The sequence below is a fragment of the Acomys minous genome (assembly GCF_964271855.1).
Source record: "Acomys minous genome assembly, chromosome: 15".
Taxonomy (NCBI): Eukaryota; Metazoa; Chordata; class Mammalia; order Rodentia; family Muridae; genus Acomys; species Acomys minous.
In genome coordinates, this window is record NC_140497.1 from 77,450,701 (window position 1) to 77,470,648 (window position 19,948).

General features: G+C 40.4%; 1 protein-coding gene across 2 annotated transcripts in view; it reads left to right on the forward strand.

Annotated features, from left to right (window-relative positions):
- The first annotated feature begins 5,822 nt into the window (after nt 1-5,822).
- Nucleotides 5,823-19,948, forward strand: part of CFAP299 (cilia and flagella associated protein 299) — a 451,865-nt gene continuing 437,739 nt past the window's right edge. For both annotated transcript variants that reach the window (XM_084759751.1, XM_084759752.1), the window contains exon 1: nt 5,823-5,981. In XM_084759751.1, the coding sequence (XP_084615877.1) occupies nt 5,868-5,981 (114 nt within the window). In that variant the 5' untranslated portion in view covers nt 5,823-5,867. The remainder of the gene's footprint in view (nt 5,982-19,948) is intronic.

Below are 19,948 nucleotides of genomic sequence, written 5' to 3' on the forward strand. Positions count from 1 at the left end.
CTATCCCTGGCTTGGGTTGTTACACTGGTATTGCTGAGTTCTTTTCTAGAACTTGGGTGCTCACACCACACTTAAAAGTCTTTTTACTAAGGGTAGTGGCACTCACCTAGCAGTTTCTAAAACAGGGAGACAGAACAGAGAAGAAAACCATTTCACTCAGCAAATACTTCTGAGAAGCGGCCCTGTTCCGGGCACCATGTGAGTTACAATGAACAAAACAAGGAGGTGTGGCACAGCCTTTGCCTTCACATGTGTAGGGTCTGTCTGTGAAATGTAGCACATCGTACAGAGTCACAAGCAAACCTAACAAATGGTGTGCATGTAGGTAATTAGAATGCACTTACAAAAAACCAAACCAAACCAACCAACCAAAGAAACAAAAAACAAAAAACAAGCAAAACAAAACAAAAAACCAAACCAGACGAAACAAAACAAAACCCTAACTTCTACGTCTCATCTTTCTATACATTGCATTCTATACATTTCCATTATACATGCAGGCGTTTTGCCTGCATGTGTGCCTGTGTACCACATGCGTGTCCAGTGACCACAGAGGCCACAAGAGGCCATCAGACTCCCAGGAATTGGTGTTAACAGACAGTTGTAAACTTCCACGTGGACGCTGAGGATCAAATCTGGATACTCTAAAAGAGAATCCAGTGCTCTTAATGGCAGAGCTATCTCTCTAGCCCAAAGACTAGCTTCCATAGTCCTGGAAAGTGTTATACAAGCTGCCAAAGCGGGAGGGGGGGCACTAGTTCTACCCATACATGGCACCTATGGGTAGCACATCAAAGAGCAGCATGGAAAGGCATCCCTGAAGGTGTAATAGTTGCCTGGTGGTAACCAGTGGCTATCTAACTGGACCTACCTGCTCAAAAGGAGGAAAGTCATGCTTGGTACTGGAAACCTAGGCACATAGCCAGGGCTTCAAAAGCCATGGACCTTAGGAGGAAGCATACCAGTGCCACTTTACTAAACCAGCGCAATTCCTAACTGCGTTCTGAATGCTTATGATACAAACTGATGAGTGTAGCCCTCTAACCTTCACCAAAGAAACTCCTTTTGCAAGAGACCATTAGAGCCATCCAGCACTGGTTAAAATGAAGACAACAGCTGGTCATGGGGTATCCAGTCCCAATGCATATGTCTACAACACAACTCCGGCACCTATTGCTCAAGGAGCATTTGGAGGATGGGGAAGGAAGCTTCAAAGAGCGGGAGGATAAGGAAGAGTGCTGTGAGATTGTGTCTCCTAGAAATAACAGGGGAGCTTCACCCAGAAGGCCTGAAAATCATGGCTGCCCAAACAAGCCCACAACAAAGACAACAGCAATAGACCATGAGAGAAATGCTACCGGACTCCATCCCTAGACAAAGAACGACAGGCAACTAAGGTACGCTAAGTGTGGGAGACCCGTCACACAGCACACAGGACACTGGCTTTTTAGTACCAGCTGCTGATACCGGTCAGTTTCAAACCTGGGAATAAAGGCATCTCATATCGGTTTTCTTCTGGACTCTATTTCACCTTGTCATCCATTGGAGAAGAACGGGCAGTTCACGAATTACGACATGTGAACAGCTATGGCGCTGTGACTGAGAAGCAGTGGAACGCGAACTTCAACGTGGTCAGGTTACCAGACTGTGGAAGTCCAGTGAGGTCATCACGAGAAATAGCTTGAACACATTTGGTGTCATTCTTATTACCAAGCACAAAAAAACAAAAACAAAAAACAAAACAAAACGAAGCAAAAAACAAAACAAAACAAAACAAAACAAAACAAAACCCTGCTCTCCTTGGTTCACTATTAAGCAACAGCCCTCACCTGCAATCACAGCCACTTAAGAAGCAGTTGGGCAACATCACACACAAATCGCTTATCTTATTAGAGTGAGCATATGTTTTTCTTTCCTACAATATGGTAATGTACTAAGTCCATCCTAATGGGACCTCAGGTTCTTACTCAGAGTGTTTAGCATCTATTAACATAATTAGCACAGCACCCCTTTCCTATCATGTGAACATACCAAACTGTATTCTCGATTTACTTTCCCAGCCAGCATAGAATATTACTAAGTGTTCGGAAATAGAAACAAAACAAAACAAAACGATAGAATTTAATGTGAGAGGAATTTATCTCTCTCTAGCGAATATAGAAGAAGGCCCATTTGTTTCAAAGAAATGTTTATGCTTGGCTTTTCCTACGACCTTTACTTTGTAATATGCCTTTCTTTATTCAGTAACTAAGCTAAATAGGGCATGCATTTTCTTTCTCTTCCATATGTTTCTTCTCTCTCTTCCATCTTGGAGTTTGTTGTGAATATATATAATCCTTGTCTTTTGGCAAAGAGTAGAATTTCTGGGATTGGTGCTAAATTCCAGGATTCATACTTAAAAGTCTCAGACTTGCAGAAGGAATTCATGGTTTCCAAAATAAAGTATTTCTTCGTCATAACAAAGGCCTCACCAAAGAAAAGAGACTTGTTTAATCTTATTCGTTTCATGGTTGCCAGTCTTCCGTGCAGTTTCTCAGGCACAGGTCTAAAGCGTTTCTGAACCCAAACTGAAAACGTAGAAGACTATGTTATTAGGCTGACTGTAATTTTAGCCTTTCTGTGCAGAATAGGCTAAAATTTATAAATTTCTTTCACCATGAACAAAGACATTGCTTTGTTTAAAAAAAAAGTGTTTACAATTTTCGGTATTAGCTTCATTGATGGGAAATTTATTTATGATTGTTTAAATGTACATGCTTTAGGCATCTTTTTTTTCTCCTTTATTAATTTATTCTTGTTACCTCTCAATGGTTATCCCCTCCCTTGTATCCTCCCATTCTTTCCTCCCTCCCATTTTCCCCTTATTCCCCTCCCCTATGACTGTTCCTGAGGGGGATTACCTCCCCCTGTATATGCTCATAGGGTATCAAGTCTCTTCTTGGTAACCTGCTGTCCTTCCTCTGAGTGCCACCAGGTCTCCCCCTCCAGGGGACATGGTCAAAGGTGAGGCACCAGAGTATGTGAGAAAGTAATATCCAACTCTCCACTCTACTGTGGAGAGTGTTCTGTCCATTGTCTAGATCTGGGTAGGGGTTTAAGGTTTACCACCTGTATTGTCCTCGGCTAGTGCCTTAGTTTGAGCAGGACCCCTGAGCCCAAATCTGCCTATCTTTAGGCATCTTTTTACCAAAGAGCTATGGTCCACATCGTCAGTTGAATGACGTATCCTTAAAAAGGTACAACTGCAATGGGTTAATACGAGAACAAGGAAGGTAAAAACGGTTCTTGGTAGCTGAGTGTCACTATGTCATGAATTCAGACATTCCCTGGGTGATTTATTATTTGAAGCAGGTGAGAAAACGTTGGCGCAGGAGGGTGTCAGAACAGGCACAATGCGTGTAAATACACCCCAGTGCTGCTGAGGCTTCGGCAGCACACCTCCTGTGAGTGCCATACCTCAAGCTGCTGCCATCACAGCTTCTCTGCTCTAGGACACGGCTACTACTCTCTTTTGGAAATTCTTAAGCTTATTTGGTTAGGGGACAAGATCCTTTTAGATCAAGATAGAGAAGTGAAGCTATTAGAGTTGAGATAGGATAAATATTGATTCTCATTCGGAAATTTAGACCCAACCAGACAGGAAAAACACTTGGCTTCAAACGAGGCGAATGCAGATGGCCAAGTCACTATGAAATGTAACATGTATGGGACTCATTATTCTCATGATTGTCACATGGTTCTTCCTGCTGTATGTAGTTTGTCTTATACATGTGTAATAAAATAAAAAATAAAAATAAATATTAAAAAAAAAAGAAAATTCTTTTAATGCTGCTTTCAATTTCAATTCAGCCCCCTTCGGTAGTCTTCCTGTGGCCTCACTGCTGCCCAGCTGTCCTGCAGTCCTGCACAGCACTTGTGTTTCTTGCCTCCACTGTTTGGAGGATGCTCTTATTACTTCTAGGATTTGTTTCGGTCTGTGTCCCGTATCACAAGTTTATTTTTTTCTTTCTAATAAACAAACTTTGGTACTTAATTTTATCCAGCTCTTTATAATCTCTTTCCATTTGCACTCCCTGTGTATGAGAAAAGGACGATTATTATTTTTGTGTTGTTAGTTTTTGCACCTAAAACTTTGGCCAAGCCATTTGAACTCATCCCATCTCCAGTTTCGAGGATAACACCAATGCTATTTTTCCTAGTGAGTTTGCTGTTGTGATTGAATGAAATAGTGATTGTATGGTACTTAGCCCAGGCCTGGTATGTGGGAAAATCAAATTAATTATTACACTACAGCAAGTTTCATATTCTGTGGACCACAGTGTCAGAAACTTTTGTAATCTTTCTCTTGTCTTCAACACACCCAATAATGTCTCTGGTGAGGGAAGGAGGGGGGAGGGAGGGAGAGAGAGAGAGAGAGAGAGAGAGAGAGAGAGAGAGAGAGAGAGAGAGAGAGAGAGAGGGGGACTTGGAGTTTAATTTCCATAGTTTTCTAGATAATTATATAGTACAAATGGTTGGTAGCTGTTTATTTTAATAAGTTTATTACTTATTGAGCAATTTGGGGTCTTGAACAGTTCTGGCTTCTTTGTGTCCACAAATATTTCACACACACACACACACACACACACACACACACACACACACACACCAGATGGAAGAGATTTATAGCAGAATCTCATTTGATTTCTACAAGCGCTGGGAGAATTGTGAGCTTCCTTGACATAACATCGAGCTTTAGTGCTTTTAATGTACAAGTCAGCTGTCGTAAGAAATGTTTCAGGTGGGCGCATAAAACGTGCAGTTTTATACTCACAGAATTTTGAAGAAATGACTACGCAATGCCAGTGGTCCAGTGACATACATGGCTCCATTATTAGGGTTACCCTCATATTTTTAAGAAAAAGGAGGTTCAGGCAGGCAAGATTTTCAAGTAATTTTCTTAATTTTTTATTTTTTATTTTTTTTTACACATAAATACAATACACTACATACAACAAAAAGAACCCTGAATCAATCGGGAAATATATAAATTTCACATTCATAGTATCTTGGTAATTTGTATTTGGCAACGTTGAAGAGAGCATTTTTCCTATCTTGGTGTCTAAAATTTTGAATGTAGATCAACATCTGTCATATCTCATCTCTATCTACTTAAAACATCTATCTAGACCTAAAAACATCTTAACCCCTAAACAACTAAGCTTAGTTGTAAAACTAAACTATCTGGCCCTCAACCCCATCAGAGACTAGAGAAGGAATAAAAGCAATTATCTGAGTAGACAGGAAGTGCAGGTTAGCAGCTTCCAAAATGAGAAAATGCACTGCCTGAACAGTCACCCAAAACTCTATAAAAATTCAACTTACCGAATTTTAAATAACAAGGAAAGGCAGAATGTAGGGATTAAGGAGGTCTTTAACGGCCCTGTCATTCAGGCTGTTTCCTTTGGGAAGTATATAAATTGTTCCTTGCTCTCAAACGTAACAATAACTCGCTTTTAAGTTGCGAATTTTATAAAACTGAACGAAGGCGCGTGTTATTTTGAAGTAGCCAGCAAGACTATTTCCCCTAGATTCTGTGACATTCTTCCTTCAAGGTGGTTTACTGCAAACACTGAGCAGACAGACACATTCGGACGGAAGGTCCTAGAAGAGCTATAGTTTTTAACTCCTCCTCGGTGGGAGTTTGCAGGTCGGGGCTGACTTCTCAGGTGGTTAGTTAGGTAGTCAGGCAGAAGCCTGCAGAAACCGACTAGGGCGGGATCAGAGCAGCTCTCTCCCTCCCCCTCCCCCCGAGGCCCCGCCTCCTCCCGGGCGCCCGGCCCCGCCCCCAGCCTCGGTTGCTAGGGACCCGCCGTGGAGGTGCAGTCATGTTAGGTCAGGACGAGGGGCTGACCGCGGTGGACAACATCGTCACCCAGTTCAACACCTACGAAGACTTCTTGGACTCGCAGATCACCACGGTCGACCTGTACTACCTGGAGGTAAGCGTGTGTCCAACCGGCCGGCCGCGGCGGGGCTTGGTCGCCCCCTAGCGGTGGCGCAGCGGACGGCAAGTCGTTGGCTTTCGAGAAGCTTCCTGCGCAGTCTCCGGGAGGCCCCAGCTGTCTGAGCGCTGGTGTGCGGCACGCTGCGGTTGCCAGACTCAGTGTCCCTGTAAAAAGGTAGTGACAAAGGAATGAAGGCGCGAAAGCAGTGGGAACCGGTTGCTGTGAGCACCTGTGGGCAGGGCAGCGGGAGGACGCGGATGCAAGGGAAACCGCAGTTGGCTGCTTTTGCAAGGCCCAAGAGCCCCAAACTCACAATTGTAAATCCCACAGCCCAGAGGCCCTGACTTTCACAGGAAGCCAAGAGGCTACCTCCCTATTCAGGACAAACCATAATAGTCTGGGAAGGAGTTGAACCCTGCCAACTGCCCTCATCTCCCCTGTGCATTTTAGCTTGCAGACCCTTTAAAAAAAATCTCAAACTCTGCATTAGAGTTTTACTTACAGGTGGACTACTTGAGTATTCGTTTGAAAAATGTTTTGCGGCCGGGCGTGGTGGCGCACGCCTTTAATCCCAGCACTCGGGAGGCAGAGGCAGGCGGATTGCTGTGAGTTCGAGGCCAACCTGGTCTACAAAGTGAGTCCAGGACAGTCAAGGCTACACAGAGAAACCCTGTCTCGAAAAACCAAAAAAAAAAAAAAAAAAAAAAAAGAAAAATGTTTTGCCTTCAAAATGTATTGTGTGCCACAGTATGAAAATGAATTTAAGTGAACAGAATTTGTTCTTTTTGAAATTATCTCACTGAGCCATCTCTCATACACACACACACACACACACACACACACACACACATATATGTATACATAGTGTGTATATATGTATGTAGACACACACATACACACACACACAAACATATATATACACACACACATATTTTGGAAACAAGGTTTTTCTGTGTAGCCTTGGCTGTGCTGGAATTTGCAGAGATCTGACTGCCTCTGCCTCCCAAGTGCTGAGTGCTGTGATTACAGGCATGAGCTACCACCACGAGGCCACAATTAATATTTTAAGCCCACAGAAGTTACTTTTCCTAGCATCGAAGACACTGAAATGAAGGGAAAAATAATGCTGCTTGTCTGTGTTTACACACAAGCTTTTGAATGTTAAAAAAAAAATCCTACAAACGAGGAAATGTAATGAGTCTCTTAATAGATAAAGTCATCTTCCTAGTCCAGGTGGAACATTACCAAACTTGAGGCTAATAGTTAGGACAGGTTTTAATATATATATTTAAGACACAGATTTTCAGGTAAGAAGCTAAAAATGTTAATGTTGATTAAAGGTGAGAAATTACTAAAGTGCCATCAGTTAGAACTGTAGAAATGTCCAAAACCAAGAATGGTAACACTGTTGAGGGAATGACATGTGCTCTTATGTTTGGAATTATGTAGAGCACTTTAACTTTCATGAAAAAATAAGATGAAGTTGAATAATGATAATAAAGCGACTATATATTTAAAACATAAGGCAACTACATATAAACATACTTATATAGTTATATATATCTAACTATATATGTATAGGTACATAGCTTTATCTATGATACTAAAACAATGTATGTATATATAGCTACATATAGTTGCTTTAGTAGTTTAACATTTCACTTAATTGTTTTGTGTTTATGTCTGTTTTCAGGTGTAGAAATGGAATTTCAAATTGATTTAAAACCCCAAATCACACAGCTAAGTCTCATAACTCACAGATATTCTGACTGTAATACACTGTCTTTAATCTATCACTTAAAATTTGTCCCATTCAAATGAGCTCACGAGACCTCTTGCACAATACTGTAATTATAGTTAATAACAATATATTCTCAAAAGTGCTAAGACCTAGCTTTTAAATGTTTTCACGATAAAGAGTATAGTTTCTAGTTAGCACGTATTAATTATCTCCATTTTATCTATTCTGTGGTGTGGTCCTGTTCCCGGTACAGAGCTGGTGTGGAGGTCAGAGGCAACTTGTGGGCGTTGATTACCTCCTTCCATCCTGTAAGTCCCAGGGATCAAACTCAAGTCACCAGGCATTGGGGCCAGTGTTGAGCCATCTCATTGGCCTGGGTGACAACCTCTAAAGTGCTGCTGCCTGTGGTCACTGAGGTTCTCAAATGTGGCTGCAAGGCAATGCCCGTTTACGTCACAGAGAAAGCAGAATCCCCCAGACTCCTGCCAATAGTACCACAGAAAACTACTCACAGACAGTGCCATTTAAAGTCACTCCTTTTCTTTCTTTCTTGTTTTTGTTTTTGTTTTTTAAAGATTATTTTATGTATGAGTGCCATATCTGAATGTACATCTGCAGGCCAGAAGATGGCATGAGATCACAGTATAGATGGTTGTGAGCCACTTTGTGGTTGCTGGGAATTGAACTCAGGACCTCTGGAAGAGCAGCCAGTGCTCTTAACCTCTGAGACATCTTTCCAGCATCTCCCTCTTTTTTTTTTTTCTTTATTTAATTGGAAACTGACTCAAGTTGGAATGGGTTAAATTTTTATTTTAATTTTAAAAATTGACACAAGATAAATATAATCTACAAAGTGAGTCCAGGACAGCCAAGGCTACATAGAGAAACCCTATCTCGAAAAACAAACAAACAAAAAAACTAAAAAAATAAAAATAAAAATTGACACAATTATGTTTATCTTGTACAATGTGTTATTTTGAAACACCCACACCATAGAAGAGCTAAAATAGAGATAGTTAATACGTGCTAACTAGAAATTATATTCTTTATTGTGAAAATATTTAAAAGCTAGGTCTTAGCACTTTTGAGAATATATTGTTATTAACTATAATTACAGTATTGTACAAGAGGTCTCTTGAGCTTATTTGAATGGGACAAATTTTAAATGATAGATTAAAGATAGTGTATTATAGTCAGAATATCTGTGAGTTATGAGACTTAGCTGTGTGATTTGGGGTTTTAAATCAATTTGAAATCACATTTCTACACCTGAAAATATGGAAAAGCTGGCCTAAGAAGTATTCAAAACTTCTTTTTTGAAATTAAAACTTCATTATAAATATTTAGCAAATTAAAATCACTGCATAGTAAAATTAGCCAGACTCAAAGTCTACACATTATGTCAGTCAAATTATGAGTTATCTACACTTTTAAAAAATTTATTTATTTTATTTTTTATATATACATTTATATTATTACACTTATATACAATAAACTACCTATAGCAAGAAGAACCATGACACAATCAGGAATTGTATAAATGTTACATTCTTTGTGTTTTAGCTAGTTGTATTTGACAGCCTTGAAGAAAACATCTTTCTTTTTTCCCTTTTTTTTAATTAATTTATTCAGATTACATCTAAAATTTTATCCCCTTGTTGGTCTCCTCCTGTTCCTCCCTCCCTCCCTCCTTTACCCTATTCCCCTCCCCTAGGTCTGTGACAGAAGGGGACCTCCCCCTCCACTATATGGTCACAGCCTATCAAGTCTCATCTTGGTAACCTTCCTGTTCTTTCTCTGAGTGCTACCAGGCCTCCCCACCAGGGGGAAGTGGTCAAATATGGGGCACCAGAGTTCATGTCAGAGTCAGTCCCTGCTCTCCACAAAACTGTGGATAATGTTCTGTTCCTTGGCTAGATCTGAGTAGGGGTTCAATGTTTACTGCATGTATTGTCTTTGGTTGGTGTAGCAGCTTGAGCCCAATCCCCTGGGTCCAGATCCACCCATCATGATGTTCTTCTTGTAGATTTCTAGGACCCTCTAGATCCTTCTATTTCCCTATTCTCCCATACTTCTCTCACCTAGAGTCCTCATAGGAGGTCCCCACATCAATCCCAATTTCCTCCAATTACTGAGAAACACTTATAGAAATGCTGACCGGCCTTAGTCATCATTGAAATGCAAATCAAAACGACCCTGAGATTCCATCTTACACCCATCAGAATGGCCAAGATCAAAAACTCAAGTGACAGCACATGCTGGCGAGGATGTGGAGAAAGGGGACCATTCATTCATTGCTGGTAGGAGTGCAAACTTGTACAACCACTTTAGAAATCAATCTAGCACTTTCTCAGAATACTGGGAATAGGGCTACCTCAAGACCCAGCTATACCACTCCTTAAAATATACGCAGAAGGTGCTCCACCACACTACAAGGACATATGCTCAACCATTTTCATAGCAGCCTTATTCATAGTAGCCAGAACTTGGAAACAGCCTAAATGTCCCTCAGTTGAAGAATGGATGAAGAAACTGGGGTACATTTACACTATGGAAATCTACTCAGCTATTACAAACAAGAAAATCCTGAAATTTGTGTGCAAATGGATGGAACTAGAAATGATCATATTGAGTGAGTTAACCCAGACTCACAAAGACTCACATAGTTTATACTCACTTATAATTGGACACTAGCCCAACAGGGATGTCCCCTGAAAGTCTTCACTTACCAGGAGATTGGGATTGATGCGGGGACCTCTTATCTATACTTTTTTTCATGAACATATATTTAATCTATTTATAGTCTCCTGGTTTTTCTCCTTCCAGTCCTACCCTCACCTCTCCCTCTCCCTCCTCTTCTCAGAGAGGGGCTGCCAATCCACCCTGGCACATCTGTGCAACACAACCATGTACATCCCTTTCCACTGAGGCCAGACAAGAGAGCCCAGCTTTGAGAAAGAGATCCAAGGCAGGCAACATTGTCAGAGATACCCCCAAACCCCTCCACTCAAGTTGTTATGGGACCCACATGAAGAACAAGCTGTATATGCTACCTAAGTGTAGGGGGCCTAGGTCCAGCCCATGCCTGCTCTTTGGTTGGTGGTTCAGTCTCTGTGAACCTCCATGGGCCCAAGTTAGTTGACCCTGTAGGTCTTCTTGTGGTGTCTTTGAGCCATCTTGCTCTCATAATCCTTTCTTCCACTCTTGTACAAGACTCCCTGGGCTCTTCCTATTGTTTGTTTGTGGGTCTGTGCATCTGTATTCCTCAGCTGCTGGATGAAGTCTTCCAGAAGACAGTTATGTGAGGCTCCTGTCTGCAAGCATAGCAGAGTATCATTAATAGTGTCAGGGATCAGCTCTGTTCCATAGGGTGGGTCTCAAGTTGAGCCAGCCATTGGTTGGTCATTTCCTCAATCTCTGCTCCATCTTTATCCCTACACTTCTTGCAGGCAAGATAAATTTTTGGTTGATGGTTTTTATGGGTTGATTGGCATCCTCCTCCCTCATAGAATGAGTTTGGCAATTCTTCTGTTTTTATTGTGTGGAATACTTTTAGGAGTGTTGGTATTTGCTCTCCTTAGAATGTCTAGTAGAATTCTACACTAAAACCATCTGGCCCTGGGGTCTTTTTGGTTGGGAGACTTTTAATAACTGCTTCTATTTTTAGGGGTTATAGAATTATTTAACTTGTTTACCTGATCTTGATTTAATTTCAGTAAGTAATACCTATCAAGACAATTGTCCATTTCATTTAGATTTTCCAATTTTGTGGGGTACAGCATTTTGAAGTAAGACCTAATGATTCTTTGGGTTTCCTCAGTGTCTGTTGTATGTTTCAGAGGGTGGTTACAGAACTTATTCCACTTCATCTCCTACTGGCTGTAGTGTGGAACTGGCTGTATCCCTTAGGTTTGGCCATCTTCTTTTGCGTGAGTTCCAGGCCTCTTTGCAGGCCTGTTGTGGGAATTTCTTCCTTCCATATCATGGTGTATGTTCCTGTGTTAATAGTGGCTTCCAACTGTTGTTTGCCCTGGGTCCTGTCCCATTCTCTGTTGGTTTCTGTGAACTCTGTCCATATCACTGTGAGTGTGGCTATTGTTTTCAGTTACTCTTTTTGTCCAATGACTTGCTGCCATACAGCCCTAATCTCTGTGTTGCCGTTTAGCATTTCAAATATACACTGAGCATGCAAATAGCATATGTGTATAATAATTTTACAATTATTATACATTAATTATACATTATACACATTATATTTTACAAGAAGCTTGTTTAGGAAGAAAGGTAGGTATGGAGAGAAATAATGACACCATCTTAATTATCTGATGAGCCAGAGGGTGAGGAGTGTGGTTTGGAGGATGAAAGTTACAATTCTCCATCTTCTACTCTTGTGTTTACTAGATAATGACAAAACACTAAAACCACTTTATTGCAGTAGCAGCAAACTGCATTATCTTTGCTGAGCTAATTAACAATAATTTTTCTATAAGCTAGTATCATCTGATTACACTAATCACTTCAGTGAGTGTACAAATCATTGAAAAGTTTCAGCAAAATAGCCAAGCTATGGTTTTTTAGATTCATTTCTGATCCCCGTCCCTTTGACTAAGCACAGCCCTTCATTTTAGTGCCTACCTGTGACTACTGGAAAAATAAAAGTCATAATTGAATTGCGTTTCTCAGGTAAGGGATGAAGAGATGTTAAAATGATGAAAATGTTTTCCTAGATAATGGATCCCAGTCATGGGTAGATTATTTACATATCTAAACAACATGAAATTTGACTCATACCATTTTCCAATTATTTAGAAAGTAGGAATAAATTAATGAAACATAAAACATTTTGGGCTAAGGATATAGCGCAATGGTAGAGTGATTCTTGTCATGCTTGAGGCCCTGTGTGCAATCCCAAATGCTGGCAGAACAAAAAAATCCCTATGCTTACACACACACACACACACACACACACACACACACACACACCACAACCAAGTAAATAAAAACATCCCCCAAAACAAACATTTCTGGATAGAAGTGTAAAATTATAGGTGAAACTGTAGGGAAAACCCCATAACAGTGCACCATGATTATGTAATAAGCCAACTATTAATAATAATAATATCATTTAGTTTCTCCATTGTTGATTATATGAAAATATTGTTCCTTTTGAAAAACTCTTAATTCATATATTTTAGAGTTATCTAAAGTCTTATGTTTATTCACAGGAACTATGTCACAACACTGGAATCTGGGACTTTCTTTAAAATGTCTGTGCATTTTTTTCATATTTATATATCAGTATATTTTGGTCATATTCTTTCCCCTGCTCCAAGTTCGCTCAGAGTGTCCCCAATTCAAATTCATGCTTACTTTTATCTCTGTTTATAAAAAGAAAACAGCAGCCATGTATAGATTGGACCTAGGCCCCTATACAGATGTAGCTGATGGGCAGCTCAGGCATCATGGGGGACCTTCAATAAGGGAGCTGGGCGGGGGTGGGGGTGGGGGTGGGGGTGGTGAAACGCTGTCTCTGACATGGCCTCAGTTGCCTGCTTTTTTTTTTTATCACCCTCCCCTGGCAGGGCTGCTTTGCCAGGCCACAGGGGAGGAGGACGAGCCCAGTCCTGACGCAGCTTGATGGGCGAGGGAGATGGGTGGGAGCCCCCTTTTCTGAAGACTATGAGAGGAGGGAGAGGGAGGGAAAGAGGGGAGGAGGGAGGGGCGGAATTGGGATTTGAATGAATAAATAACTAAATAAAAATGTAAAAAGAAAACAAGAAAAATAACAAAAAATGAAAATCAAAACAAACAAACAATCAAAAGAATATCAATAAGACAAAAATTACCCAAGCAGAACAGAAACCGTAGAGTTCATGTTTTTTGAGGTGTGGAGCTTGCCCTGCATTGTAGTTAATATATCCAGTGGCACATCTTTAGAGAAAGTGAAAATTTCCAGCAGGTATCAACTGAAAAGAGCTTTTGGTTAGGGGTAGGACTTGGTGTCAACCTCCCACCGATTGTGCTGGGGTTTTGCTTGTTTTGAGCCTGTGCAGGTTTTAGGCACGGACTCTGTGAGTCCGTGTGTGCATCAGTCCTGTTTTGTCTAGAATATGCTGTTTTTGTGGCGTCATCTACTACTTCTGGCTCTTAGGATCTTTCTTTTTCCCCTTTCATATAAGCCTCGAGGGGAGAGGCTTAAGACATGCCATGGCACCACTATAGACACTGTGGGATCTGGGGGAACAAGGCCGACTAAGGACGTCTCACACAGTAGACAGCTTTATCCAGAGCACCAGACAGTTTTTGAAAAGGCCGTTAGTGTTTGCTGTATCTTCACTGCTTTATTCTTCTTTCCTTCTGTTACGATCTAATCCTACTATTCTAGTTTCTCCTTTATCTGCTTATAACACTCAGTCTGTTTCTCCTTTCTTAGAAGTTCCTCTTTTTCCCATGCCTCACCTTGGTCCCTTACTGCTTACCTAACCTCAGTGATTACTAAGATTGAAAGACACATATATAAAGCTTAAAAGCCAATATCCACATAAGAGGAAAATGCAGCATTTGTATTTTGAATTTAGATTAGCATACCCATTTATCTACAGACTCAATTTCTTTTTTCTTAACAGCTGAATTTATAGAGATCCTCCTGTTTCTGCTGGGATTAAAGGCATGGGCTGCCACTGCCCTGCTCAACTACTTTATTTTAGCCCCAAATCACTCCAACTCTTAGAGATTTAGAAAGCAAGTTTGAACGACTTAAAATATTTTAAATCTCCTAACTGTGCTTTTAGTACCAAACAACAACAACAAAAATCCTTTTTATTCAAAAAGAAGAAAACTCAAAAGCTGATGTCCAAGGTGACATGGGCCGTGTGGCAATCAATCTACAGTCTAACATTGTAATATGGAATGAAGACACACGGTTTTAGAAAACCCATTTTTAAATTTCATGCCAGTAAAGCAAGTATGCCTTTTGTAAGTGATAATTCAAAAATATTATTAGTTTTTATTTTTATTTTTTTATACCTGATAGTTTTTATTTTTTTTTATACCTGATATTTGCTAGTCTTTTTAAGTTAGTTTGGACTGAATGATCAAGCTGCCTGATGAACCATTGCCTCTCCTTATTCAGGAAATCCCTCCTGTTCAAATACAATCTTTATTTTTCTCTTTTGGAAACAAAGACAAAAGTCTTCCCCAATGTAACAGATATCCTGGTTTCCATTTTAAGGTCAACACATTTTTAAAATATACAGATTGATTTAATTGAGCAGTTCCCCCCTACTATCCAATGCCTGTCTGTAGTTAGAGTTAATAAGGAACTAGGTAATCTATGTCTGTCCTTATTACCTCTTTTTGTTTTTTAAGTCCATCTTTTAAAGTATACTTAGCTCTTTTTATAACTGCTTGTCTTGTAGGATTGTGTGGTATACCTATAATATTCCTTATGCTATACTATGCAAAAACAATTTCATTTTACTAGATATATATGCTGGAGCATTATCAGTCTTAACTTGTATACATATCCCAATAATAGCCATAACTTCTAAATAAATGTGTAATTACAGTATCAGCCTTTTCAGAACTTAGAGCAGTTGCCCATTGAAATCCTGAGTATGTGTCTATAGTATAGTGCCCTTGTATTTGGTTCATTGAATTTCAAAATCCTCTTGGTAGATTTTCCTTTAATAAGTATATAGTATCCTTTCTCTATCTCCTCTGATTAGTTTTGAATTGAAGCCTACTTTTTCAGATATTTAAATAGATACACTTGCTTGCTTCTTGGTTTCATTTGCTTGCAATATTTTTTCATCCTTTTATTGTAATGTGATACCCCCATCCTTGATTGTGAGGCGTTTCTTAGATGCAACAGAAAGATGGAGCCTCTTATTTTCACTTTTCCCCTTTCCCTCCTCCCCTCCAGGTCCCACCCTCCTTCCCTTTCCCCCCATCTCCCCTTCCCTACTCCTCAGAAAAGGGGAGCCCCCTCAGTAACCCACCCCAGCTAATAAGTCACATCAGGACTGAATGTATCCTTTCCCCTGTGGCCTGGCGAGGCAGCCCCATGAAGGGAAAGTGATAGAAAAGCAGGAAAAAGAGTCCCTGATAGAGACAGCCCATGCTCCCCTTACTAGGGGACCAACATGAAGACTGAGCTGCTCATTGGCTACATCTGCATAGGGGGGCTAGGTCCAGTCCATGCATGGTCCTTGGTTGGGGATTCAGTCTCTGCAAGCCCCTCTGAGCCCCCAGCTTAGTTGGCTCTGTCAGTCTTCCTGGGGAGCTCCTGTCCCCTCTGGGTTCTTCTATCCTACTCACCCACTCTTCTGCAAGGCTCCTTGCACTCTCCCCCATGTTTGGCTGTGAGTCTCAGCCTCTATTTTGATCTACTGCTGCATGGAGCTTCTCAGAAAACAGCTATGATAGGCTGCTGTCTGCAAACATAGCAGAGTATCATTAATAGTGTCAGAGGTTGGCTCTCTCCCATGGGGTGGGAGGCATATTGCTTTCACTATTTACGTTTATGCCTTTGCTCTGGAGTTATGAAGTTTGAATTGTTCCTTGCTAAAGGTATCTTGTCTGGTCATGGTTGGGTGGGTATTTTGTTCATTGGTTGATTTTGATCATTCAGGATCCTAGCCAAGTGTGGTGGTTGTGGGGTTTCTGTGTTCCAGGCAAGTATGGTGGCTGTGGGACTGCTGGTAGAGAGCAGGTCTAGATACAAGGCATGCATGGATTATGTGGGGTCCTTGGTAGAGAGCTGTTTCCTGGTTGCTGGGGAATCACAAAGGGATGGAGGTGAGCTAGACTGAAAGACTGAGTGGCAGGAAAAATGTAGGAGAACCCTGAGTCTACACCAAGAGGCAAGTGCCAAAGGCATAGGAGTTCAGGCTGCAGAAGGACTAAGGGTAAGTCTAGAAAGATCAGAAGGGAGGACAGGAAAGAGGATGAGGGCCCTACCTGAGTCTCAGCCTAGAACAGTAGCTTTGAGTCCCTGTTAGAGAGGTTCTATGGGTTGCTGGGGTCACATAAGCACTGACTTGCAGTGCATGGTGCATGTACAGTAGAGACATGAAGGTTATAGGTGTGACTGACTGCTGTCTGGTTAGCTCGGAGGCCTGCTAAACAGGAGGACTCTCATGTCTCTTATTGAAAGCTGGGTCAAAAATCCCATGGCTCAGGAGGTCATAGGGCCCACAAGAAAGCCTACTCCTACAGTGTTAACTGATAATGCTGTCAAATTGCTTTCTAAATATTTCACCTCTTAGTTAGCGCTGCTCTCAACTTTGGCCAGATAAGGCGCTTCTTCAGGTGGAATAAGTTAACACAGACTCATAACTACTCAAGAGTTATGTGTAAGAGTAAGTGACTATTGAGTGCTCAGTCCTAAGGGGGAGATCTGTGAACACCCCTAAAACTCAGGAAACGGTGGAAAGGGAGCAAAAGAAATATAGAGCAGGAGTCTAGGGAGGTGTGGGGAATTGCTGTCTCTGGACATGACATGGCTGCTGTGCTCATAAACTCACTTCCGGTATGGTTATTTGCACAAGGTCAAACCAATGAGAGTGGTCAATAGTCTAGCAGGAAGCTACTATCGGGTCTCAGAAAGTTATGGAAAGACAAAAGGGGAGGGTGTGGAGGTAGGAGGGGGACATACTGTGGGGTGTCCAGGAAAAGTGACAAGGAGTGAGAGATGGCTATGACTAACATATACATGATATGGAATGCTAAAGAGTAAATTAACCAAGTTAAAACATTAATTGGTCAAATTTAAAAAAAGAAAAGAATTGTTCCTGTAGGTGCAGAAAAAAACATTGAACAAATTCTAAATCTACCTTGATTGATAATTTGATAGGCTTTTAAGACACATTTATAGAATATTTAATTCTCAGAGACTAAATATCCAATTAATATTCAAGTTAGAAACCCAATGAGTGTAGCTGCTATTGGCAGTCTAGCCAATACAATGTGACGCTGCAATGTAAAGAACATGTCCTGTTTAGAAGGAGCTGACATATCATGATGGTGAAAGTGCAACAAAATTGCTGAAACCTGATTAAAACAGAAAGTGAGTTTAACAAGGAAATAAGGGTTGAGCTGAAAGTAGTTCATTCACTAGCAGTCAGCAGTGTGATAGCAACAGATGACATAAGGTAAACAAAAACAAACAGAGCATCCCAAAACCCCTTGGGCAAGCATTGCCACAGACTCTAATGTGTGTGAAGGCAGAGCTCATAAGACCTGAAGGAAAATATTTTAAAAGATAATAGTTTTATGAAAATGTAAATATAAAAAACCAAGAACTTGAACAAACTCTCAGCTTAATAAACACAAAAGAAGCTCACAGTTAGGAATAGCTTCATGAACTTACTAGAGAGTAATAAAGTTCAGTCTTAAGGGCAGCGCAGGCAGCACGATAGAGAACAGAGTGAATTGGGGGCAGTGATGACTGCACCTTCTCAGAACCAGTGCACAGCACCAAATAACAGAGTCATGCCTTTCAAGTGCCAAGCAGTACAGAAACAACGGAAAGTCACACTGTACTCATCGCTACCCATCATGGAAGGCAGAAAACTGAAGACACAGCAATGAGCAGAGCCTGCACTCACAGAATTATGGAATTATGATTGCCATTTTTTATTGTCTATTTCATGGAAAAGCACCCAAGATATGCTATTAAGTTTAAAGAATTGGGCATGAGAGGCTTTGCTCCACATGATTCTAATTTTGTTCATGGAAACCTAGAGTGCTTATATACATGCCAGGAAAAATGGTCGCAAGGCTATTCCTCTGAGTGTCATTGATTATCTCTGACTGGCAGGATCGTAGCAGTCATTTTACATCTATAAAGAAAGAAAGACATAAGGAATCTAGCATTAGCCATTACATTGTGAAGTTTGTGGCTAGCTATCATTTTTCTCTTAATCTAGATATCACATTTCTGAATCCTAAGCCAGAGAAAAGAGAAATTATATATAATTTAAAATTACCTTTGAATTGTCATTCTGATTTTGGCTTGTTTGGTATATCTATTTTATAGTTGGGTAATATTCTTTTGAATATCTTGGGTCTGTGCTTCATTTGCTTGAATAGTTCTGCTGTGTAGTGTCATGTTTCTAGAGATGCTACATTGCCACAGTGGAGGACTGCGCTGTCACAGTAGAGAGGAATAGTGGTCCTGCTACCTGAGGCAACCATGCTTGGCTTTTGTTTGACTCCCAACAGCTTTTGCAAATGTGTTGTTTGTGTGTGTGTGTGTGTGTGTGTGTGTGTGTGTGTGTGTGTGTGTGTTGCTAGTTTCAGAACTACCCAAGTGGTTTTGTGTAACTGAGTTAAGACTCAAAGGCATGAAAAATTTAGTGTGAAAAGTAAATACACAATCTTTTCAGAGGTCCTCAAATTGTGCATTGATACAAATGTGTATTGTTATGGAGGAATCTTCCTGTCTTGATGGATAGATTGCTATCCACAAACACATTGTAGAACTATATTTAAGGCAGTTTATACTCAAATTAGTTTTGAAAGAAAACCTTAAATCTGTATTGCTGTTTCTATTAAAGATTAATTCCACTAGGTGGAGGCATTTGCTCAGTTTTGTGGTCCATCCACATGCATTAAAACAGCAGCAAGGCAGTTGTTAAGTGTATGCTCAGGGGACAGCTGTGATGCTCCTAAGCATGGGTGGGGCTTTTCATTGTCCCGGCCTGGTAGTGTGTGCACATTGTCCTCTAGAGTTTGGCGTTTTCTTTCAGTGCTTAGTAAATTAACAAGGCTAGTGTGTAAGGGTGGGACTAACAGATTAGTAATCTAGCATTTTCATGTTTTTAATTGTTAGTCCTCTAATCATTACTGTCATCTAAGATATAATATATGCTGTTTTCATTGTATTTTAAATGTTTTCCATGTCATTTAATGAGATTATTGTTGATAAATGAATATTTTATTTAATATTTTGTATTAGTAACATCATGTAAAAGAATACCTCTTTAAGTCATGGGAAAATGAGTATTATTTTTTTGAGTATGCCATATGCACAACAATGTTTATGATACAATTCTTAAAATAACCGAAATATGGCAGGCCTAAAATAATGTGGGGAAATTTGTTTCTGTCAACTTCAGACATTTTGTGGCTATCTTCTTGTGTGTCTACTTCTCTGTTCTTATTGGTACCATCATTATACAGGAACAATATCTTCTTAGTTAAATAGGAAATTCAT